Source organism: Hypanus sabinus (genome assembly GCF_030144855.1).
Source record: "Hypanus sabinus isolate sHypSab1 chromosome X2 unlocalized genomic scaffold, sHypSab1.hap1 SUPER_X2_unloc_5, whole genome shotgun sequence".
Lineage (NCBI taxonomy): Eukaryota > Metazoa > Chordata > Chondrichthyes > Myliobatiformes > Dasyatidae > Hypanus > Hypanus sabinus.
In genome coordinates this window covers 54,905-80,811 of record NW_026779005.1, presented here as the reverse complement: position 1 = coordinate 80,811, position 25,907 = coordinate 54,905, and the positions used below count along the sequence as shown (strand labels likewise).

The 25,907-nt window shown below is 45.3% G+C and overlaps 1 protein-coding gene across 7 annotated transcripts; it reads left to right on the top strand.

The window, feature by feature from the left end:
- The first annotated feature begins 762 nt into the window (after positions 1-762).
- Positions 763-25,907, top strand: LOC132385923 (zinc finger protein 239-like). Of its 7 annotated transcripts, none has more exons than XR_009509342.1 (3): positions 13,183-14,333; positions 20,019-21,745; positions 22,507-23,604. XR_009509342.1 is itself a non-coding variant. In XM_059958157.1 (2 exons), the coding sequence occupies exon 2, from the start codon at positions 24,019-24,021 to the stop codon at positions 24,865-24,867; it is 849 nt and encodes a 282-aa protein (XP_059814140.1). In that variant the 5' UTR covers positions 13,183-14,333; positions 23,626-24,018; the 3' UTR covers positions 24,868-25,907. The 7 variants fall into 7 exon arrangements, 1 of the variants encoding a protein (XP_059814140.1); XR_009509341.1 differs by having other exon boundaries at positions 18,432-21,745; XR_009509339.1 differs by having other exon boundaries at positions 14,775-21,745.

The window sequence follows — 25,907 nt, the reverse complement described above, 5'->3', positions numbered from 1 at the left end:
GGAGGGACCCTCTTGCCGCCAGACAGGTGAGGTCTTGCTGCCTGTTGGTGAGATCTTGTGATGAGGCATTCTGCCAGATGGTCTGGACTGTCTGCTCAGGGAACCACTCCACTGTGTCCATCCAGTCCTCCTCCTGCATTAACTGCAGGACATTCCGTGCTGACCACTGTCTGGTGTTCTTGTGGTCAAAGCTGCTGGTCTGAAAGAACTGTCACCAATTTCATTAACACAAGGTTCACATGGAGAAGCTTCCTGACTGAGACAGACACAGTCTCACGGGGTATTTACAGGGTAGGGGCAGGAATGATGATTCTCCTGGCTGGGCAGTGGAACCAGTGATCACAGACTCAAAATCCGAGGTCACCTCAGCAGGACTGAGATGAGGAGAAATTTGTCCAACACAATACAGTGAATATTTGTTTTCTCCACAAGTTTTCTAAATTAAACGGACATATTTAGGAGCTCGGCGATGTTGGGAACGTTGCAGGCAAGTGGCGCTGAGGTCAAAGGTCAGCCATGTTCCGAGGGAGAGGCAGAACAGCGCAACGAGCCGAATGGCCACGCCTGCTCCTGTTTCTTATTTTCTAAATCACGAGTTGACATTTGCGCCTGTTCTCCCTTGGCCTTCCGCCTGTCGGATTGCACAGGGGAGCGGTGAGAGCTCCGGAGATCCATCAGCAGCCGCTGCGGTTATTTCATGCTCTTGTGATTTATCGCTGTTTCTCTGTATTTGCACAGTTTGTTACCTTCAGCACTCTGGCTGATCTTTCACTGCCTGCTTCTGTTATCGTTACTATTCTCTACTTTTTCTAAGTATGTCCGCATGAAAATGCTTATTGGGGTTGTATGTGGTGATTTATCTGTACTCTGATAACAAAATTTATTTTGAAATTTGAGTTTCGGGGAAACTCCTTTAATTCTGTGAACAAACTGTGATTGACACCTCCAGCTCCCAGTAGCAGCCCGACCTCACACACACATAGCCAATCAGCGATCACCGCTGGGAGAGGGATACCCTCATTGGCTGAGGGGTGGCAGTGGGCGGGGCGCTGTTTGGACCGGGACCGAGTGGGCCGGAGACCGGGAGCTGCGCCTCGGGTTTCGGCTGCACCACCGGCGGGTCGTGAATCCTTTCGAAGGCAGAGCTGAAGCGACCGGCGGAGATTCCGTGAGATGTTTCAGCTACACGGAGGGCGCCCGGCCTTTCCCCGCCGAGGATCGGGGCCTGTTGTCTGGAGTTGTCTCCCAGCCCCGTCCCTTCCTGCTGGGAGACGGGAGCTGCCCCGCAGCGGCTGCCGGTGGATCTCCGGAGCTCTCACCGCTCCCCTGTGCAATCCGAACGGCTGAAAACCAAGGGAGAACAAGGCGCAAAGGTAAACTCGTGCTTCAGAAAATAACGAACAGGAGCATGTCTGGCCATTCGGCCCGTTCCGCCTATTCCACCCTTTCCTCAGAGTAGTCCTTTTTAAATCTTTTTATAGATTTTAAACAAACATAAATGAAACATGAATACAAAGAGTTTGAGAGTACATAACTAATAGGTTAAGGTATAAATACAAATAGATGATAATAACCTCCCAAACTCATAGTGGTTACAAAAAACGGAGAAAATTAAAAACCCTCCCCCCCCACACACAAAATGAAAAAAATCCTAACCGACATGGGCCATTGCATTATATCAATTATACACAGTAGCGTCAAAAACTCCGCACCACCATCCAAATAATTAAGGACAATAAAAGTAAGGTTTAGGAAAAGTCAGGTTAGCTTATATGAAAATGTTGAATAAATGGTCTCCAAGTTTCTTCATATTTAACTGAAGTGTCAGAGACAACACTTGTAATTTTTTCTGAACTCGAACAAGAAATAGTTTGAGAAAACCACTGAAATATAGTTGGAGGACTAATTTCTTTCCAATTCAATAGGACAGATCTTCTAGCCATTAATGTAACAAATGCAACTATCCGCCAGGCTGGTGGGGGGGGGGGGGGAGGATAAACAACTATTATCCACCATTGGTAAATCTAAAATTGCAGTAATAGAATGTGGTTGCAATTTGATATTCAGAACTGTTGAAATAATACCAAAAAAATCTTTCCAAAAATTTTGCAAACAGGGGCAACGCCAGAACATGTGGGTCAATGAAGTGACTTCAGAATGACATCTGTCACAGGCTGGATTAACATAAGAATAAAATCAAGCGAGTTTATCCTTGGACATGTGAGCCCTATTTTTGCTGTAATGTCCATTGGACATAATTTCGGAAAATATTAACATTGAAGAAATTCCTAACTTGCAAGAATCTAAAAAAAATGAGTTTTAGTCTGGATAGCTGTTCAAAGGACATAAAACTGTTATCTAAAAATAAATCACAAAAAAAAATGTTATACCTTTTGTTTTCCATAACACAAAGGCTTGGTCCATAAAAGAGGGCTGGAAAAAGAAGTTAGATATAATAGGGCTTAATTATTCAAGCTAAAGAATTTACGAAATTGAAACCATTTTCTTAATGTATGTTTAACTATAGGATTAGCTATTTGTTTATTCGGTTTAGATAAAGCAAAAGGAAGCGAAGATCCTAAAATAGAAAACAATGAGACGTCTTGTACAGATTTACACTCCAAATTTACCCATTGTGGGCAAGGTACTATGACCGATTCTTGTGTCCAAAATATTAAATATTGAATATTAACTGCCCAATAGTAAAGTCTCTGGTTTGGCAAAGCAAAACCACCTTCCTTCTTAGGCTTCTGTAAATATTTTTTTACTTAATCAAGGATTTTTATTCTGCCACACATAAGAGGATATTTTGGAGTCAATAATATCAAAAAAAGATTTAGGAATAAAAATTGGTAATGCTTGGAATAAATATAAAAATTTCGGTAATACTATCATCTTGATAGTATTAATTTGACCAATGACAGAGATAATGGGGACCACCTGGTAACAAGTTGCTTGATTTGTTCAATTAAAGGTAAAAAATTAAATTTCAATAAACCCTTATGTTTCTTGGTAATTTTTTTTTCTTTTTCAGTCTTTTTATTAATTTTCACATATACACAAAAAAAAACATAACATAATAATGAGTAAATTATGAATACAGTAGACTTGAAATCACGTTGATAATAAGATAACAATATCCTATTAAACATCAACAGAAGAAAATGCCTTAATCAATCAAGTCCATATGATTATATATGAAAAAAAACAAAAATAACCATTAAAAAAGAGAAAAAAAAATTGAAAATATGTGAAAAAAAAGTATATATTAAGAAAAATAAAACTCTAAACTAAACTAACATGGGCAACAATAATAGTTTACAAGTATATGATAGTGTCAACAAACTCCGGAACTCCATACCTGAACATGAATAAGCAGAAAGAAAGTCTGGAAAAGGCCAAATTAATTCATATGAAAATGTCGAATAAACGGTCTCCAAGTTTCTTCAAATTTAATTGATGAGTCAAAAATAGTGCTTCTAATTTTTTCCAGGCTCAAATAAGAAATAGTTTGAGAAAGCCATTGAAACGTGGTAGGAGGATTTACTTCTTTCCAATTTTGTAATATAGACCTTCTGGCCATTAATGTTACAAAAGCAATCATTCGTCTGATTGAAGGGGAAAACTGATTACCATCTTCATTTGATATGCCAAAAATTGCAGTAATAAAATGAGGTTGTAAATCTATATTCCAAATTGAGGAAATAGTAGTAAATATGTCCTTCCAATAATTATGTAAAGTGGGACATGACCAAAACATATGGGTCAATGTGGCCACTTCTGAATGACATCTGTCACATTGAGGGTTAATATGAGAATAGAATCGAGCAAGTTTATCTTTAGACATATGAGCTCTATGTACAATTTTAAATTGTATTAAAGCATGTTTAGCACATACAGAAGAGGAATTAACCATTTGCAAAATTTTTTCCCATTTATCTGTTGATATATTATATCGAAGTTCTTTTTCCCATTCTTGTTTAATTCTAACTGATATTTCTGGTTGTATCTTCATAATCATATTATAAATAAAAGCTACTAATCCCTTCTGACAAGGATTTAAGGTAAAAATCAAATCTGTAAAGTCCACCAAAGTTGAATTAGGAAAAGATGGTAAAACTTTATGTAAGAAATTTCTAATTTGTAAATATCTGAAAAAATTAGATTTAGGTAATTCAAATTTGTTGGAAAGTTGGTCAAATGACATCAAAGTATCTTCAAAAAAGAGATCACGAAAACATTTTATACCTTTCCTTTTCCATATGTTAAAAGCTTGATCTGTCCAAGAGGGTTTGAAAAAGAAATTAAGTAAGATAGGGCTATCAAGAACAAGGTTTTTCAAAGTAAAAAACTTACGAAATTGAAACCAAATTCGTAATGTATGTTTAATAACAGGATTAGATATTTGTTTATTAAATTTAACTAAATCAGCAGGAAGACAAGAACCAAGAACAGAGAATAGAGAATATCCCTTTACCTCATTACATTCCAAATTTACCCACTGTGGGCACAGTGGTGAATCCAAATCTAGTTTCCAATACATTAAATTACGAATATTATTTGCCCAATAATAAAATCTAAAATTGGGTAAAGCTAAACCACCATCTTTTTTAGATATTTGTAATTGCTTTTTACTTAACCTAGGGTTTTTATTTTGCCACACAAATGAGGAAATTTTTGAATCAATGTTATCAAAAAAAGATTTAGAAATCAAAACTGGTAGGGCTTGAAATAAGTATAAAAATTTCGGTAAAATCATCATTTTAATAGCATTAATCCGACCAATTAATGATAAAAACAAAGGAGACCATCTTGTAGTAAGTTGATGAATTTGATGAAGCATAGGTAAAAAATTCAGTCTAAATAAATCTTTATATTTCTTGGTAATTTTTATACCTAAATAGGTAAAGTTATCAGTAACAACTTTAAATGGTATCCTATCACTCAATAAAGTTTGTGCATTTAAAGGAAATAATTCACTCTTATCTAAATTTAGTTTATAACCCGAAAAAGTACCAAATTGAACCAACAAGGATAAAATAGCGGGAATAATTTCTTGGTAATTTTAATACCCAAATAAGTAAAATGATCTGTGACAACTTTAAATGGTAAGTGTTTATAAATGGGAACTTGCATATTTAATGAAAATAATTCACTCTTATTAAAATTCAGTTTGTAGCCAGAAAAGCTACTAAACTGAGCAAGCAAGGATGAAATAGCAGGAATAGATCTCTCAGGGTCAGATATGTATAGTAACAAATCATCAGCATATAATGATAACTTATAAGTCCCTCACCCACGGGTAATACCAAAAATATTAGGTGATTCACGAAAGGCAATGGCTAAAGGTTCCAAAGCAATGTCAAATAATAGAGGACTTAAAGGGCAGCCTTGGCTCGTACCACGGGGCAACTGAAAAAAAGGAGATCTTTGATTATTGGTAAGAACCGAAGCCAAAGGTTTATAATACATTAATTTAATCCATAATATAAATTTCAAGCTAAAATTAAAATTCTGCAACATATTAAATAAATATAGCCATTCAACTCTATTGAACGCTTTTTCAGCCTCTAAGGAAATGACACATTCTGGTATTTTAGATGAAGAAGTATAAATTATATGAATTAATTTTCTAATGTTAAAAGATGAATAACAGTTTTTAATAAATCCGGTCTGATCTTCAGAGATAATTAGAAGTTATACATTTTCTAATCTAGCGGCAAGAATATTGGTAAAAATCTTAGAATCCGTATTCAGCAAGGATATTGGCCGATAGGATACACATTAAGTGGGGTCTTTATCTTTTTTAAGAATTGGAGAAATGGAGGCATCATAAAAAGATTGTGGTTATTTACCTACAGTTAACACATCTTTAAAAAAAATTTACAAAGCCAAGGACCGAGTATAGAAGAAAAGGAATTTAAAAATTCAGCAGGATAACCGTCTGGACCACGGACTTTACCTGAATTCACTGAAAAAGGGAGTGGGTTCCCCTTTCCAGACCCTGACCGGGGACTTGCCTGCACTCCTCAGGGTTATATATGGAACCTCTCGGACAGGGACAGGGAGTGCGTTCCCCTTTCCAGACCCTGACCGGGGACTTGTGCCACTCCTCAGGGTTATCTATAGAACCTCTCGGACAGGGACAGGGAGTGGGTTCCCCTTTCCCAGGCAGACACCAGAGGGGCTGCTGGAATACAAGCCATGGCACAGTGGGTCACTGAGGTATGGAAACCCATTTGAATGACAGCCCGTGGATTTTGGTGAATTTACCCGATAACTACAGAAAAAAAGGAGAATCCCTTGCGTACTTTATCGCTCGTTTTAAGGATACGTGAGAGTCCAATGCCGGCAAACCCCTGGACAGCTCAGTATGTCCAGCTGGCAGTGCAGACTTTTCTAAACTCTCTCAGACCCAAGCCTGCCCACTCCTGTAAGTTAAATAATCTCAATTCGCTGTGTCAGACCTGGCCCCAGGGTGACATAAATTCTGATGAATAAGGAGCACAATTGACTCTTTAAACGGACTGGGGAAAAGCGAGAGTGTGCACAGAGAACAGGTATTGAGCAGGTCGATTTCGGGTCCCGACAAAGAACCCAGAACGGGTGGCAGGATCGTGCGGACGGTGCAGATGAAGAGGACACTTGACTAAGGACAGAAACGGGGTTTGTAGAAAGAAGGGACATTGGGCCAGAGATTGTTGCACTGCAATCACAGACAAGAATAATAAGGGGTAGGGAGAGAGACAGGATCACAGTAATACTCGACAGAATAACACATTTACTCTCCGCAGTCCCTTTGGTCCCGGATAGGGCAGGCCAGAGGGGATGGATCACAATGATACTCGACAGAGTACCACATTTACTCTCCACAATCCCTTTGGTCCCGGATAGGGCAGGCCAGAGGGGACGGATCACAATGATACTCGACAGAGTACCACATTTACTCTCCACAATCCCTTTGGTCCTGGATAGGGCAGGCCAGAGGGGACGGATCACAGTGATACTCGACAGAGTACCACATTTACTCTCCACAATCCCTCTGGTCCCGGATAGGACAGGCCAGAGGCGACGGATCACAGTGATACTCGACAGAGTACCACATTTACTCCCCACAATCCCTTTGGTCCCGGATAGGGCAGGCCAGAGGGGACGGATCACAGTGATACTCGACAGAGTAACATATTTACTTTCCACAATCCCTCTGGTCCCGGATAGGGCAGGCCAGAGGGGACGGATCACAGTGATACTCGACAGAGTAACATATTTACTTTCCACAATCCCTTTGGTCCCGGATAGGGCAGGCCAGAGGGGACGGATCACAGTGATACTCGATAGAGTAACATATTTACTCTCCACAATCCCTTTCATCCCAGATAGGGCAGGCCAGAGGGGACGGATCACAGTGATACTCGACAGAGTAACATATTTACTCTCCACAATCCCTTTCATCCCGGATAGGGCAGGCCAGAGGGGACGGTGATACAGGCGGCTGTGATCAGGCTCACCACGTAGGCAAACACTTTTCTCACTGCTGTGATCAGGTAGAAGGTTCAAGAGCCTCAGGACTTGCCCCACCCCTCAACCATCAGGCTGTGGAACAACACAGGATAACTACACTCACTCGCTTGTCCATAGAGATGCTCCCACAACAAATCATCGTGCTGGGACTGTCTCAAAATGAGTGAAATAAGAGGTGGTTTGACTGAGACAGATCACATTCCTGTCTCAGAATTAGAGAAATAGAATCTCACAGGATATTTACAGCGGAAGGGCTGGAATGATGTTTCCCATAAGGTGTGGAACCAGCGCTCACAGTCTCAAAATCCGAGGACAACTCAGCAGGACTGAGATGAGGAGAAATTTCCTCACCCAGAGTGCAGTGAATCATTGCAATTATCTCCACAAGGTTTCCAAATTGAATGGACATACCCTGGGGCTCAGCGGTGATGGAAAGTTGCAGGGAAGTGGTACTTCGGTCAAAAGTCAAGCAAGTTCTGAGTGAAGGGCAGAAGAGGCGCAAGGGGCCGAATGGCCACGCCTTCTCTATTTCTTAATTTCTGAAACACAAGTTTACCTTTGCGCCTCACTGTTTCTTGTCCTGTCAGATTGAACAGGGATCGCTGAGAGCACCGGACATCTATCGGCAGCCGCTGCTGTTATTTCATGTTCTCGTTGTTTATTTGCATTGGCGAAGTTTGTTGTCTTCTGCACTCTGGCTGATCTTTCAGTGATCCAGATATAGTTCCCATTCTGTAGCTTTGCCCTGTGTGTTTGTAGGAGTTGTATGTGGCGACTTATATGTACTCTGACAATAAAATTTACTTTGAACTTTGAGCCTCGGGGAACTTGCTTTGTTTCTGAGATCAAACTGTGACTGACAGCTCCAGCTCCCAGTAGCAGCTCGTCCTCAGACACACTCACAGCCATTCAGAGAACACCACTGGGAGGATCTTGCCTCCATTGGCTGAGGAGTGTCAGTGGGCGGGACGCTGAGCGGACCGAAGTTTGGAACCGGGAACGAGTGGACCCGGTGAGAGACCCGAGATTGGGAGCAGCTCCCCGGGTAAAGGCTGCAACAGCGGCCGGAGTTTTGAATCCTTCCGATGGCGGAGGTGAAGATTCGGGCGGAGATTCCGTGAGATGTTTCAGCCACACAGGGGGAGCCCGGTCTTTCCCCGCCGTGGATCGGGGCCTATTGTCCGGAGTTTCCTCCCAGTCCTGTCTCCTGCTGCTGGGATACGGGAGCTGGCCCGCAGCGGCTGCCGATGGAGCTCCGGAGTGCGAGCGCTCCCCTGTGCAAAAGGTCAGACTGAAGGTCAAGGGAGAACCAGGCGCAAAGGTAAACTTGGACTTTAGAAAGTAAGAAACTGGAGCAGGCCATTCGGCCGCTTGCGTCTGTTCTGCCTTTCACACAGAACATGTCTGATCTTTGACCTCAGCGCCACTTTCGCGCAACGTTCCCAGCATCGCAGAGCCCCAAAATTTGTCCTTCGAATTTAGAAACCTTGTGGAGAAAATTCCAAAGATTCGCTGCCCTCTGGGTGAGGAAATTTCTCCTCAACTCAGTCCTGCTGAGGTGAACTCGGATTCTGTGACCCCCGTTCCTCACCACAGTCAAAGGAAACATCATTCCTGCGTCTGCCCTGTCAATACCCTGTGAGACTGTGTCTGTCTCAGTCAGACGGCCTTCTATTTCTCTAATTTTGAGACAGGCCCGGTCAGTATAATCTCTCCGAGGACACTACCTCACCCCCTAAATCAATCTGGGAAATCTCTTCATTCCCTTCATCCCACAGGCTGACTCGGGGAGGGAGACCAGACCTGTGCACAGTGTTCCATGTACGCTCTCACCAGGACCCCATATACCTTCAGAGGAGATCTTTATTCTTCTATTCAAACCTTCCTTCCCATTCAATGCTCTTCATTTAATATCGAACTCAAACAGTGAACAGACACAACACAGCCTCAGCCATGAATTTAAAGGGCAGGTGTTGCAACAGTTTGAGCTTCATACCGGGGGCCGTGGAGCAAGCAGGGTGTCACAAAGGGAGGAATGTGGGAGTGTTGTATGTCTGAGCCCAGCTCTGTGTGCTTTTGTATCAGAATCAGATTTAATATCACCGGCATATGGGGTGAAATTTGTTGTTTTGTGTCTGCAGTGCATTGCAATATTTAGTAATAAAAACTGCAGACTACAATTAGAATGTGTAAAATTATATTTAAAATGTAGTGCAAAACGAGAGGGAAAATTCTGAGAAAGTGTTTATCGGTACATTGTCCATTTAGAAATCTGATTGTGGGGAAGAAGCTGTTCCTGAACCGGTGAGTGTGTCTCCAGGGTCCTGTACATCCTCCTTGATGTAGCAATGAGATGAGGTCATGTCCTGGGTGATGGGGGTCCTTAATGATGGATGTCACCTTTTTGTGGCATCATCTTTTGAATGTGTCCTGGATGCTGTGGAGTCCAGTGCCCATGAAGGAGCTGGCTGAGTTTACAACTTTCTGCAGCATTTTCCGATCCTGTGCAGTGGCTTCTCCACACCAGGCGGTTATGCAACCAGTTAGAATGCTCTCCACAGTACATCTGTAGAAATTTGCAGGTGTCTTTAGTGACAGACCGATTCCCCTCAATCTCCGAATGAAATATAGCCGATGTTGTGCCTTCATTGTAACTGCATCAATATGTTGGGCCCAGGATAGTTCCTCAGAGATGTTGACAGGCAGGAAATGGAAACTGCTCACCCTTTTCACTTCTGATCCCACAATGAGGACTGGTGTGTGTTCCCTCGACTTCCCCTTCCTGAATCCACAATCAATTCCTTTGTCTTCATGATGCTAAGTGCAAGGTTGTTGCTGTGACACCACTCAACTTGCTGATCTATCTCACTCCTGTACTCCTCCTCGTCACCGTCTGAAATTCCACCAACAATAGTTGTGTCATCGGCAAGTTTATAGATGAGCCTAGACACCCAGACGTGGGTGTAGAGAGAGTAGAGCAGTGGGCTGAGCACGCATCGTTGAGGTGTGCCGGAGTTGATTGTCAGCAAGGAGGAGATGTTATTTCTGATCCACACAGACTGGGGTCTCCTGGTGAGGATCCAGTTGCAGAAGGAGGTACAGAGGCCCAGGTTTTGGAGCTTGTTCATTACAATTGAGGGTCTGATTGTGTTGAACGCTGAGCTGTAATCAGCAGCCTGACTTGTGTATTGCTATTGTCCAGGTGATCTAAGGCTGAGTGTGAGCCAGTGAGATTGCGTCTGTTGTAGGTATATTGTGGTGATCGGCAAATTGCAGTGGGTCCAGGTCCATGCACAGACAGGAGTTGATTCCAGACATGACCAACCCCTCAAAGCTCTTCATCACAGTAGATGTGAGCACCACTGGGGGATAGTCATGGAGGCAGTTCACCCAGTTCTTTTTGGGCACCGGTATGATTGGTGTGAGTGTGTGGTGTGTGTGTGTGTGGTGTGTGTGTGTGTGTCTGTGTGTGTGTGTGCGTGTGCGCGTGTGCGTGTGCGTGTGTGTGTGTGTGTGTGATATGCTGCAGCTTTGCAAACTTCAAAGGAAGGAGAGGCACTGCCGTGCTTTCTTCGTAATTGCACTTGCAGTGCTTATAAAAAGTATGCGGCCACCTTGGAAGTTTTCATCTTTTATTGTTTTACAACATTGAGACAGATTGGATTCCGATTTGTTTTATTCACACTGATCAACAGAAATAAATACTCCCTTGTGTCAGTGTGAAAACAGATCACCAAAAACTGAAAAAAAGTAATTACAAATAGAAAATAGAAGATCTTTGAGTGCATCAGTATTCACCCCTTATACGTCAGTATTCTAAACCTTGCAATCCCATTTCACCAGGTCGAGGATTTGATTTCATTTTGACATAGACACTCCCCACCCCTCTGCCTATCTGCCTGTCCATTCAGTACAATCTGTATCCTTGGACATGAAGCTCCCAGCTATAATCTTCCTTCAGCCACCATTCGGTGACGCCCACAATGCCAATCTGTAACTGTGACACAAGTTCATCTCCCTTACTCGATGTATTGCACTCATTCAAATATAACATATAAAACCTTCAGTTCCGTATTCATCACATTTTTCATTTTGTCACCCTTTTGCATTGCAACTCATCCCGCCCACTGAAATTTTGCCCTATCGTCAGCCTCTCGATGGTGGCAGTCTAAATACACACTGCCGCTGTTTGAAAACTAACAACATTCGCCTCAGCCCTATCACTCCAGTTCAGATCTGCTGCCAAATTAGTTTAAAACCTCTTAGACAGCTCTAGCAATCCTACCCGCATGGACATCAGCAGACATTGACCACCTCCCCCCCCCACCCACCGAGTTCAGTGTAAACTGTCCGTGTTGTGCAGGTCCTGTGTTCACTAATTGGCTCACACAGACTTGCCAAACTCTCCAGACCCTGCCCAGGGACTTGTGCCACTCCTCAGGGTTATATATGGAACCAGTTGGACAGCAACAGGGAGTGGGTTCCCCTTTCCAGACCCTGCCAGAGGACTTGTGCCACTCCTCAGGGTTATATATGGAACCTCTCGGACAGGGACAGGGAGTGGGTTCCCCTTTCCAGACCCTGCCAGAGGACTTGTGCCACTCCTCGGGGTTATATATGGAACCTCACGGACAGGGACAGGGACAGGGAGTGGGTTCCCCTTTCCAGACCCTGCCCGGGGACTTGTGCCACTCCTCAGGGTTATATATGGAACCTCACGGGCAGGGACAGGGAGTGGGTTCCCCTTTCCAGACCCTGCCCGGGGACTTGTGCCACTCCTCAGGGTTATATATGGAACCTCTCGGGCAGGGACAGGGAGTGGGTTCCCCTTTCCAGACCCTGCCCGGGGACTTGTGCCACTCCTCAGGGTTATATATGGAACCTCTCGGACAGGGACAGGGAGTGGGTTCTCCTTTCCAGACCCTGCCCGGGGACTTGTGCCACTCCTCAGGGTTATATATGGAACCTCTCGGACAGGGACAGGGAGTGGGTTCTCCTTTCCAGACCCTGCCCGGGGACTTGTGCCACTCCTCAGGGTTATATATGGAACCTCTCGGACAGGGACAGGGAGTGGGTTCCCCTTTTCAGACCCTGCCAGAGGACTTGTGCCACTCCTCAGGGTTATATATGGAACCTCTCGGACAGGGACAGGGAGTGGGTTCCCCTTTTCAGACCCTGCCAGAGGACTTGTGCCACTCCTCAGGGTTATATATGGAACCTCTCGGACAGGGACAGGGAGTGGGTTCCCCTTTCCAGACCCTGCCCGGGGACTTGTGCCACTCCTCAGGGTTATATATGGAACCTCTCGGGCAGGGACAGGGAGTGGGTTCCCCTTTCCAGACCCTGACCGGGGACTTGTGCCACTCCTCAGGGTTATATATGGAACCTCTCGGGCAGGGACAGGGAGTGGGTTCCCCTTTCCAGACCCTGCCCGGGGACGTGCCACTCCTCAGGGTTATATATGGAACCTCACGGACAGGGACAGGGAGTGGGTTCCCCTTTCCAGACCCTGCCCGGGGTCTTGTGGCACTCCTCAGGGTTATATATGGAAACTCTCGGGCAGGGACAGGGAGTGGGTTCCCCTTTCCAGACCGTGCCCTTGAACTCGCCCCACTAGGGTCAGGAACAACAAAGGGTGCTTCCACAACAAATCATCGCACTGGGTCTGTCTCAAAATGAGTGAAATAAGAGGTGGTTTGACTGAGACAGATCACATTCCTGTCACAGAATTAGTGAAATACAATCTCACAGGATATTTACAGCGGAAGGGCTGGGATGATGTTTCCCATAAGGTGTGGAAACAACGCTCACAGACTCAAAATCCGAGGACAACTCAGCAGGACTGAGATGAGGAGAAATTTCCTCACCCAGAGTGCAGTGAATCATTGCAATTATCTCCACAAGGTTTCTAAATTGAATAGACATATCCAGGGGCTCAGCGGTGATGGAAAGTTGTAGGAAAGTGGTGCTGAGGTCAAAAGTCAAGCATGTTCTGAAGGGCAGAAGAGGAGCAAGGGGCCGAATGGCCACACCTTCTCTATTTCTTATTTTCTGAAACACGAGTTTACCTTTGCGCCTCACTGTTTCTTGCCCAGTCAGGGAGCGCTGAGAGCAGCGGACATCTATCGGCAGCCGCTGCGGTTATTTCATGTTCTCATTATTTATTTGCATTGGAGAATTTTGCTGTCTTCTGCACTCTGGCTGATGTTTCAGTGATCCAGATATAGTTACCATTCTGTAGCTTTGCTCTGTATGTTTGTAGGAGTTGTATGTGGCGACTTATCTGTACTCTGACAATAAATTTTACTTTGAACTTTGAGCCTCGGGGAACTTGCTTTGTTTCTGAGATCAAACCTTGACTGACTGCTCCAGATCCCAGTAGCAGCCCGTCCTCAGACACACTCACCGCCAATCAGAGAACACCACTGGGAGGATCTTGCCGCCATTGGCTGAGGAGTGTCAGTGGGCAGGGCGCTGGGCGGACCGAAGTTTGGAATCGGGAACGAGTGGACCCGGTGAGAGACCCGAGATTGGGAGCAGCTCCCCGGGTAAAGGCTGCAACAGCGGCCGGAGTTTTGAACCCTTCCGATCGCGGATGTGAAGATTCGGGCGGAGATTCCGTGAGATGTTTCAGCCACACAGGGGGTGCCCGGTCTTTCCCCGCCGTGGGTCGGGGCCTGCCGTCGGGAGTTAACTCCTGCTGCTGGGATCCGGGAGCTGGCCCACAACGTCTGCCGATGGAACTCCGGTGCTGTGAGCGCTCCCCTGTGTTAAAGGACAGGCTGAAGGCCCAGGGAGAACCAGGCGCAAAGGTAAACACGTACTTTAGAAACAAATAAACAGACATTCCGTCTTTTCCGCCTTTCACTCAGAACATGCCTGATCTTTGACCTCAGCGCCACTTTCGCGCAACGTTCCCAGCATCGCAGAGTCTTAAAATTTGTCCTTCAATTTTCGAAACCTTGTGGAGAAAATTCCAAAGATTCACTGCCCTCTGGATGCGGAAATTCCTCCTCATCTCAGTCCTGTTGAGGTGACCTCGGATTCTGTGACCCCCATTCCTCACCACAGCCAAAGGAAACATCATTCCTGCCTCTACCCTGTCAATACCCTGTGAGACTGTGTCTGTCTCAGTCAGACGGCCTTTTATTTCTCTAATTTTGAGACAGGCCCAGTCAGTATAATCTCTCCGAGGACACTACCTCACCTCCTAAATCAATCTGGGAAATCTCTTCATTCCTTTCATCCCACAGGCTGACTCCGGGAGGGAGACCAGACCTGTGCACAGTGTTCCATGTACGCTCTCACCAGGACCCCATATACCTTCAGAGGAGATCTTTATTCTTCTATTCAAACGTTCCTTCCCATTCAATGCTCTTCATTTAATATCGAACTCAAACAGTGAACAGACACAACACAGCCTCAGCCATGATTTTAAAGGGCAGGTGTTGCAACAGTTTGAGCTTCATACCGGGGCCACGGAGCAAGTAGGGTGTCACAAAGGGAGGAATGTGGGAGTGTTGTATGTCTGAGCCCAGCTGTGTGTGTTTGTTTATCAGAATCAGGTTTAATATCATCCGCATTTGTGGTGAAATTTGATCCTTTGTGTCTGCAGTACATTGCAATACATAGTAATAAAAACTATAAATTACAACAAGTATTTATAAAATTAAATTTGAAATGTAGTGGCAAACGTGAGGGAAAATACTGAGGAAGTATTCTAGAATTCATTGTCCATTTAGAAATCTGACGGTGGAGGGAAGAAGCTGTTCCTGAGACATTGTGTGTCTCTTCACGGTCCTGTACATCCTCCTTGATGGTAGCAATGAGCCGAAGGCATGTCCTGGGTGATGAGGGTCCATAATGATGGATGCCACCTTTTTGTGGCATCATCTTTTGAATGTGTCCTGGATGCTGTGGTGTCCAGTGCCCATGAAGGAGCTGGCTGAGTTTACAACTTTCTGCAGCATTTTCCGATCCTGTGCAGTGGCCTCTCCACACCAGGCAGTGATGCAACCAGTTAGAATGCTCTCCACAGTACATCTGTAGAAATTTGCAAGAGGCTTTCATGACAGACCGATTTTCCTCAATATCGGAATGAAAAATAGTCGATCTTGTTCCTTCATTGTAACTGCATCAATATGTTGTGCCCAGGATAGTTCCTCAGAGATGTTGACAGGCAGGAAATGGAAACTGCTCACCCTTTTCACTTCTGATCCCACGATGTGGACTGGTGTGTGTTCCCTCGACTTCCACTTCCTGAATCCACAATCAATTCCTTTGTCTTCATGATGTTGAGTGCAAGGTTGTTGCTGTGACACCACTCAACTTGCTGATCTATCTCACTCCTGTACTCCTCCTCGTCACCGTCTGAAATTCCACCAACAATAGTTGGGTTGTCAGCAAGTTTATAGATGAGCCTAGACACACAGACGTGGTGTAGAGAGAGCAGAGCAGTGGGCTGAGCACGCATCGGTGAGGTGTGCCGGAGTTGATTGTCAGCAAGGAGGAGATGTTATTTCTGATCCACACAGACTGGGGTCTCCTGGTGAGGATCCAGTTGCAGAAGGAGGTACAGAGGCCCAGGTTTTGGAGCTTGTTGATTACAATTGAGGGTCTGATTGTGTTGAACTCTGAGCTGTAATCAGCAGCCTGACTTGTGTATTGCTATTGTCCAGGTGATCGAAGGCTGAGTGGAGAGTCAGTGAGATTGCATTTGCTGTAGACAGATTGTGGTGATCGGCAAATTGCAGTGGGTCCAGGTCCATGCACAGACAGGAGTTGATTCTAGTCAGGACCAACCCCCTCAAAGCTCTTCATCACAGCTGTGTGTCTGTGTGTGTGTGTGCACGCTTGAAACAGTGATCCCAGTTTGATTCAGGAATCTTTCCTGTAGCTGGGGTGTCCCGAAAGAGGGGTCATTGTGATGGGATGACCATTCTGATCCGAGCCAAATCATTTAGCCAGTCGATGCTGAACCTTTAGAAATTACAAAGCGCATGTGTGTTTGAGAGAGTAATTTAAATGTGGAATTCAAAATTTACAAAGTAAGTTTATTATCGAAGTTTACACATGTCACCATGCTCAATCCTGAGATTTTTATTTCGGACAAACTCAGTAAATCAAAGAATCATGATTGAATCAATGAAAGCCCGAACCCAACATTGGAGACAAAATACAATGTGCAAAAGACAACAAACTGTGCAAATACAAAAGAAAATAAAATTAATAAATAATTACCATGAACAGGAGATGAAGAATCCGTGAATGTGTCCATGGGTTATAGGAACAGTTCAGTGATGGAGCAATTGAATTTGAGTAAGATTATCTCCTCTGTTTGAAGAACTTGATGTTTGAAGGGTGATAACAGTTCCTGAACCTGGTGGTGTGGGTCCTGAGACTCCTGCACTTTCTTCCTGATGGAATCAGTGAGAAGAGATCATGTGCCACATGGTGGGTTCCTTGATGACAGATGTAGTTTTCCTATGACAGCGCACCAAAGAAATGTGCGCAGTGGGGGGAGTGTTTTTCCTGTGATGTACTGGGCCATATCCACTACTTTCTGTAGGATTTTCCTTTCCCGGGCTTTGGTGTTTCCATACCAGGCAATACTGTAAGCACTGAACATATTCTCCACACACATCTGTAGAAGTTTGTCAAGGTTTTAGAGGTCATGCTGAATCTTTGCAGGCTTGTAAGGAAATGGAGATGTTGCTGTGCTTTCTTTGTAATTGCACTTCCATGCTGGGCTCAGGACAGATCCTGGAAAGTGATAACATTGAGGAATTTAAGGTTGCTGACCCTCTCCGCCTTTGATCTCTGATGAGGAATGGCTCACAGTTCTCCTGTTTCCTCCTCCTGAAGTCAAATAATCACCTCCTGGCTCTTGCTGACGTTAAATGAGAGGTTGCTTTAAGACCATGCGATATAGGAGCAGAATTAGGCCATTCGGCCCATCGAGTCTGCTCCACCATTTCATTTTAGCTGACCCAATTTCCCTCTTGGTCCCAATCTCCTGCCTTATCCTGGTCGCCCATCATGCCCTGACCAATCAAGAAACTATCAACCTCGGCCTTAAATGTACATGAAGATTTGGCCTCCACAGCTGCCAAAGATACATTATCCATAGAGTCCATGGATTCATTACTCTCTGGCTAAATAAGTTCCTCCTCATCTCCATTCTAAAGACACCCCTCTATTCTGAGGTTGTGTCCTTTGGTCTTAGACTATCCCAAAAGAGGAAACATCCTCTCCATATCCACTCTATTAATCCTTTCACTATTTGATATATTTCAATTAGGTCTCCTCTCATTCTTTTGAATTCCACTCACTACAGGCCCAGAGCCATCAAATACTCTTCATATGACAACATATTTAATTTTGGAATCATTTACGTGAACCTCTTTTGGATACTCTCCAGTTTCAGCACATCTTTTTTCTCAGATAAGGAGTCCACAACTGCTCACAGTACTCCCACTGAGGCCTCACCAGTGCTTACAAAAATGTCAACATTACATCCCTGTGTTTATATTCTATTCCTCTTCAAATGAATGCTGACATTACATTTGCCTTCTTCACCACAGACTCAATCTGCAAATTGGAAAATAGTCAGCCCTGTCATTTCTTCGACCAAAGTGCATGCTGATACCCTCTGCTGACACTGCATTCCATCTCCCACTTCTTTGCCCATTCTCCTCATCTGTTGAAGACCTTCCATAGCCCCTCCATGTCCTCAAAACAACCTGACCCTCAACCATCTTCATATCATCTGAAAACTTTGCAGCAAGGTCATCAATTTCATCATGCACATCAGTGATATTTAACATAAAGACTATCAGTCCCAACACAGACTACTGTGGAACCCACTCGTCAAGAGGCTCCCTTTGTACCCATTCTTTGCTTCCTCTCAGTCAGCCACGGCTTTGTCCATGCTGGAATCTTTCCGGTACTACCATGGGCTCGTGGGTTGTTAAAGCAGCCTCATGTGTGGCATCCGCTCAGAAGCCGTCTGAAAATCCAGGTAAACACCATCAATCGATTCTCCTTTGTCTGTCCTGTTTGTTATTTCTTAAAATAATTTCAACAGGTTGGTCAGGCAAGATTTTCCCTTCAGGAAAACATGCTGACTGTGGTCTATTTTATCTTGTGACACGGTACTCTCAGACCTCATCATTAATAATCGACTCCAACATCTTCCCAATCACTGAAGACAGACAAACTGGCCGATAGTTTCCTTTCTTCTGCCTCTCTCCCTTCTTGAAGAGTGGTGTGACATTGGCAATTTTCCATTCTTGCTGAATTCTTCAAGAATCTTGTGATTGTTGAATGTTCATTACTAATGGCTCCACAATCTTTTTAGCCACCTCTTTCGAAACGCTGGGGTGCACACCATCTGAGTCACGTGACTTATCTAACTTGGCCTTCCAGTTCCTCAAGAACCTTCACTCTGGTTCTGGTAACTTTGTACACTTCTGACTCCTGACACCCGGAAGTCCCACCATTATGCTGGTGTCTTCCTCTGTGAAGACAGACACAACACATTTATTCAGTCTGTCTGCCATTTCTTTGACTCCCGTCACTGCCTCTGCAGCATCGTTGTCCAGCCGCCCTAGACGTTTTATTCGATAAAAAGTGGGGTGCAAGTGCTTTAATTGGGCAAGAATGTTGCACCAACACACCAGACAAAACTGAAAATGTAACTCACCTGATGGAATATATTTGAGAGGCAGCAGATAGAATGAGAGAAGTGGGAGAGCAGTCCCACAATGATAACCCCTCAGTAAGTCAGTGGCCATGTGGGACTCTGGGACGATGGTGGGATACTGGTTTACATTGTACAGTTCCACAATGATAACCCCTCAGGAAGCCGGTGGCCATTTGGGACTCTGGGAGGATGGTGGGATACTGGTTTACATTGTAGAGTTTATCAATCATAACCCCTTAGGAAGCTGGTGGCCATTTGGGACTCTGGGAGGATGGTGGGATACTGGTTTACATTGTACATTTCCACAATGATAAACCCCCAGGAAGCTGGTGGCCATTTGGGACTCTGGGAGGATGGTGGGATACTGGTTTACATTGTACATTTCCGCAATGATAACCCCTCAGGAAGCCGGCGGCCATTTGGGACTCTGGGAGGATGCTGGGATACTGGTTTGCATGATGGAATAACCATTGGAGCAATAATAATACAAACAATCTGATTATGATTCTCGTGCTCAGTCGGGAGTCTGAAAAGGAGGAGATATCAGGGTTCTGGCTCCTCATGGGGAATGGACGGGGAAAAGAAAGCCCTGAGATCTGAAGTATTTTCACTTTAAAGACATCATTCACTTCGTAAGTTCTGATAATATTGGATGTCTGTTGTCATGGGACAACAAAGAGGAGGGAATGGGGAAATATGTACTGAACTTTGCATTTTATTGTAAGTATCTGATGAGACAAAATAAAGTTCTACAAACCCCGGAGTGCTGAGCTAGTATATGCGATATATGTAGGTGACTAAAGTAGCAGGAGGAAACGACAAGAAATGTGCTTACTAAAGATCTCGTGACTGCGAACACTGAACGCTGTGCAGGAATGAGGAAGTAACAGAGACGACTCAACCGGAGATGGCAGTATCAACAAACGTATCGGGAACACGGAGCTCGCTGGGAACAGTAACCTCGACTCGTTCTTATGTACAGAAGGAATATTTTGTAAACGTTGTGTTTGAGGTCCCCTCCCATCCCTGGTGAGAATGGAGGTGAAATTACCCCCGGCAGGTAATAAAGAATAAAGCTGCTTGATGAAGAAACACTCAGTGTTGGGATTGCGTTCTGTGAGTCTCAGCAGAGAGATACTTGACAGGGGGTTAAGGGTGAAAGGTGGGGAGTTTATGGGGCACATGAGGGGATACCTCTTCACTCAGAGGGTCACACACCCACAAAACGTCTCCCCCCCGAATGAGACGGAGCCCAAATGGCGGGTCCCTCAAATGAGCTGCTGCCAACCGGAGACCGGGGTCTTCGGGCTGGTTTGTTGCCGCCAGAGAACATGATGTGTGCCCCTAGTGATGGACACACTGACGGTAGATGTCGGCGATTGAAAGCCCGTGTTTCCCTGCACCCGCCCCCCGCCCCCCCGGATCCAGCCAGTCTCGTTCCCCCTGGGAGATGAAAGAGTAAGTAAATTCATCCGCTTACAACTGGACAATGATGTTAATTATTTGGAGAATGCAGTTCAAACAATTAGTGAGGTTGTGGATGTCACCAAAACCGGTGTGTGGAGAAAGTGAGGGTTGTCTAAGGTTCCAGTGGGATCGAGACCAGTTGGGAAAGTGGGCCGAGGAATTGCAGGTGGATCTTAGCTGTCACTCAGAAACAGTTCTTCAGGGGGTCAAAGACGACTGAGACACGAAAGAGAGCTTTTCTTGGGCTCTGGGTTCAAACAGACAAGACTGGTGCACTCGTTCATCTCGTTTGAAGGTACCACGGCAGAATAAAAGTTGTTGCTCCGCCACCCTGAGGGTGCAGTCATCAATTAGGAGCAACTTCGCACCATCCTCCACAAGTGTGACTTACCTGTCAGCAAGCATTTTAATTCTTCATTCCCAGTCCTGTTCCGCCGTGTCGATCCATGGACTCCTCTTGTGCCAAGATGAGCTCCCATCCCCCCACCCCAGGGTGGTGGAGCAACACATTATATTCCGTCTGGGTACCCTCCAACCTGACGGCATGAACATCGATTTCCCCTCCTGTGAATAAATTACCGTCACCCTCCTCTATGCCCCACTTTGACCTTGTACTTCTCACCTTCCTACATTCCTCCCGGGACCCTCCTCCTGCCCTCTCTCTGGTCCACTCTCCCCTCCTATCAGATTCTTTATTCTCCAGCCCACCCTTTCTTGACCTTCCCCACCCACCCGGCATCAAATTCCAGCTCGCCTCTTCCCCTCCCCCACCATATTTCTATTCTGGCACCTTCCCCTGTGCTTCTCTGCCCTGCAGAAGGCTTTCTGCCAAAAAACGCCGTCTGTTCATAATTTTCTACAGATGCTGCCTGAGGTGCTGAGTTCCTGCAGCGTTTTGTGTGAGTCGCCTTGAATTTCCAGCATTTGCAGACTTTCTCCTGTTAGTTCCAGAAATCGCCGTCAGCGACCAGGCGCACAAATGCGCATGCGTAAGGGTCGCGGGCGTTTCGCGCGTGCGCACGGTGGACAAAAAGCTCGGAGACTCGGCGGCAGGTCGGAGCGGGGATCCGGGCGGATTATCATCGGTACCGGCGTCCGAACCGCGACCGGCCACACTTTTCCTCCGCATCCCGGGTCAGTCCAAGTCCTTACCCCTCTCTCTACGAGGGCTCCAGGGAACTTGCTGCTGAGGAGCGGAGACGCTGGAGCCGTGGCGGATAGATGGGTCTCTTCTTCGTGTAGGTTTCTGGGTAAAGAGGCAGCCATTGATGACAGGGCCAGCGTTTTCCCCGTTAGTCTGTAGGCCGTATTTGGAATCGCAGGGGGAGTGAAGGGGAGTAGATGGATCACTCGGGCACCACCGAGCACTGAGGAGCTGACCTTCCAGTCAATGAAAATGTCAATTTTTACTGTATGAAAAGAAGGAAACAAAATCCTTACATCAGCTTTAGTCCTTGTGGAAATCACCTTTGTTCCATCTTGATCTGGACCTTTCTACCTGTGAGAACTTGTTTAGTACCATTCGCTTTGGGTACATAATGATACCAATTACCTTTGGCCTGGGTAACAAGTGACCTGTAGCGTTCTCATCACAAATATGCCACACTCCAATGAGAACAAGGACTGCCCTCCCCATCATGTTCATTGGCATTGCCTCTGATGGGCTCTCCACCGTCATTCACCTGTGCGGAGGGGCAGAGTAATTTGAAACTCTCCAGGGTTTGCCGTGTAACATCACATGCTCTTTGTAGTGCTGTCGTACAGGACCAGAACTTGAAATAATACCAATGTTTTCTCTAATTTATTTTTCTCAGAACGTATGGACCGAGCATTTGTCTGAAAGTTAAATGTTTAAACATCATGAAAACAGCACGGCATCAACAAAACACCAGCTGTGCAGCAGCAAAGGCTGTCTGTGTGGGAACATTTCAGTTACTGCGCAGCTCGGAATAATATGGGACAGAGAATAATACTAATGGAAGGAATCAGACTGAGCTAAGTCACAGATTGAAATTCCCATTCTCACACAGACAGGAAAACTGTTGGGGAATTACATGGACAGACCAGTTGCCGGCATCATGAGCAGTTGGAAGGAGAGTTTTTCCCCCAACTTGGGTTGATCCTCGCTGTAACAGTGTGATGTCAGAGTTCAGAAAGGAGATTAAAATTATTTCATAATATATCGGCTGTGAAAATTAATCAGATACAGGAGCAGAATGAGGTCGTTTCGCCCATCGAGTCTGCTCCACCATTTCATTACAGCTGATCCATTTCCAACTCAGCTGCACTCTCCTGCCTTCTCCCCATATCCCTTCCTGCCCTAACTAATCAAGAATCCATCACCCTCTTCCCAAAAATAGACCCAATTACTTGGACTCCAGAGCAACTCATAGCAGCAAATCCCACAGAGTCACCACGCTCCAGTTAAAGAAATTCCTCCTCATCTCCTTTCTGAAAGAACAAAGCTCGATTTTGATGCTGCGTCCTCTGGTTTTCGACTCCCCCACTCTTGTCAACATACTCTCCACATCCACTCTATCGAGACTTTTCAATGTTCGATAGATTTCAATGAGGGCCCCTTCATTATTCTGAACTCCAGTGAGTAGAGGCCCCGAGCCATCAAATGTTCTTCATCAGACAAACCTTATAAATCCTGAAATATTTTTGTAAATTTCCTTTGAACGCTCTGCAATGTAAGTACATCTGTTCTACTTAAGGAGCCTGAATCTGCTCTCAACAGTCCAAGTGAGGCCACACTTTATAAATACTCAACAATACATCCTTGCTTTTATATTCTCCTACTCTTCAACATTATTTCCTCTCTATTGAGAAAACAGTCTGCACTCTCATTGCCTCTAACAAAGTGGATGACCATACACTTCTCTGAATGATGACTTTCATTCATTGATGTCTTTTGTCAATCTTTTTTACAGGTTAGAAATGACAAAAATTGTGTACGGGAATTTTAAACAGAACAACATGTCAGTTTGCTGTCTCTGCCCAGATATTTAAGGAGTTACTAGATATTTAACAATGTACCACTGTTGATCCTTGGAGATGAAGAATTTTGTCATCACAGCTGGAAAAGTGCTTTGTGTCTGAAATGAAGTTTTCTGTTGTAACTCACTGAAATCCATTGGAACCGGGGAGCTGAGAACACACCAGCATTTGTTCACTGGAGATCAGTTCTTCAACTACATTGATTGTGCAAGGGGTTTACTACATCTGATATTTGATTTATGAATTGACAAAGAACTGTGGGAAGGGATTCACTCTTCACTCACTCATCTCACCTGCATGCACAACAGCGAGTTCACACTGATAAGATGTCGTTCACCTGCGCTGATTGTGGGAAGGGATTCCCTCGGTCATCCAGCCTACTGACAAACCAGCGAGTTCACACTGGTGAGAAGCCGTTCACCTGCTCAGACTGTGGGAAGGGATTCACTCAGTCATCGCAACTGCGGAGACACCAGTCACTTCACACTGGGGAGAAGCCATTCGCCTGCTCAGACTGTGGGAAGGGATTCACTTGGTCATCTGAACTGAAGATACATCAGCGAACTCACACTGGGGAGAGGCCATTCACCTGTTCAGACTGTGGGAAAGGGTTTATTCGGTCATCTCAACTGAAGGTACATCAGCGAGTTCACACTGGGGAGAGGCCGTTCACCTGCTCAGTCTGTGGGAAAGGATTCACTCAGTCTTCTGTACTGAAGGTGCATCAGAGAATTCACACTGGGGAGAGGCCGTTCACCTGCTCAGACTGTGGGAAGAAATTCACTGACTCATCCAGGCTACAGGCCCACCAGCGAGTTCATACTGGAGAGAGGCCGTTCACCTGTTCAGACTGTGGGAAGGCATTTACTCGGTCATCTCAAGTGATGGTACATCAGCGGATTCACACTGGGGAGAGGCAATTTTCCTGCTCTGAATGTGGGAAGAGATTTATTCATTTATCTGACCTGCAGGTGCACCAGCGAGTCCACACTGGAGAGAGGCCGTTCACCTGCTCAGACTGTGGGAAGGCATTTACTCGGTCAGTTGAACTGAAGTCACATCAGCGAATTCACACTGGGGAGAGGCTGTTCATCTGCTCAGACTGTGGGAAAGGGTTTATTCGGTCATATCAACTGAAGGTGCATCAACGAGTTCACACTGGGGAAACTGTTTAAACAGGCGACAGGCTACAGGCTGGATATTTCACCATCACAGTTGCTGAATCAAGTTCAAAAGTGACTGTTGGTGCCGAACTCGGCAATTACTGCTGCTGTTTATCAAACCCAGTTCTGCACTCTGTTCACTGGGCGTGGGAGGTAATTCTCGGCTAATGTTCCCGTTTAATGGGACTGGAGTTTAATGGTTTGGATCTGTGACGCAGAAATCAGTTCTAATTTAAATCCTGTCCACACCTACAGAATCTCTTTTCTCTCCCCAGAATATCATCTCTTATAACTGCCTCAAGGCCAAAATGTACACTTCCCTATTAAGCTTCAGAGCGGACAGTGCTGCCGGCCTTTCTGTTGCTTCCATGCCCCAATGGATCAACTCCCCACCCACTCAGCAGTATTCAACAAGGTGTTGTGCTGAGGAGAATGCCCACAGGACAGCCCTGCACTGTCTTCCTAATGACCCTTCCCTCTGCTGGTGGTCACGCTTCTCCTGTCCGAAGCTTGTTTTCTGGGTGTGGCCATCTCTTCAGATGTTTCATTGATAGTATCTTCAGGCTCCCGAATGACCCTGAGTACATCCAACTCCCTGAACCAGTCAGTCCGGCGATGTGATTGGGTGCACTTCCTGTAAATAGTCATCGGAAAACTGTCGGATGTCCGGAGTTCCCACATCTGACAGGAGGAGCATCCCATCCTGACTGCTCTGCACCAAAATACCCCACTGTCTGAATGAATTAACATATGCAAGAAAACATCGAACGTGAATGGGTCAATGACAGTGGAAGTAGAGTGATCAATTGTCTGTGTTTTTGCCATGAGGTCGAAGGAATAGAGGCTGCCATTTTGTGAAGCTGTTCTGTAACTCCCATTTTGTGAACTGATTGCTATGGGATAACCTAATCAGATCAAGTGAACACAAGAAGTTTCCGGTATTCCAATTGTAAGCCTGAAATCACTCTCACATAATCTGTGCATTATGTACACTGTCAGGTTTGCAGAAGTAATCTCGTTATCTCTGAACCTGAAGCCACTCTGAGATAAGG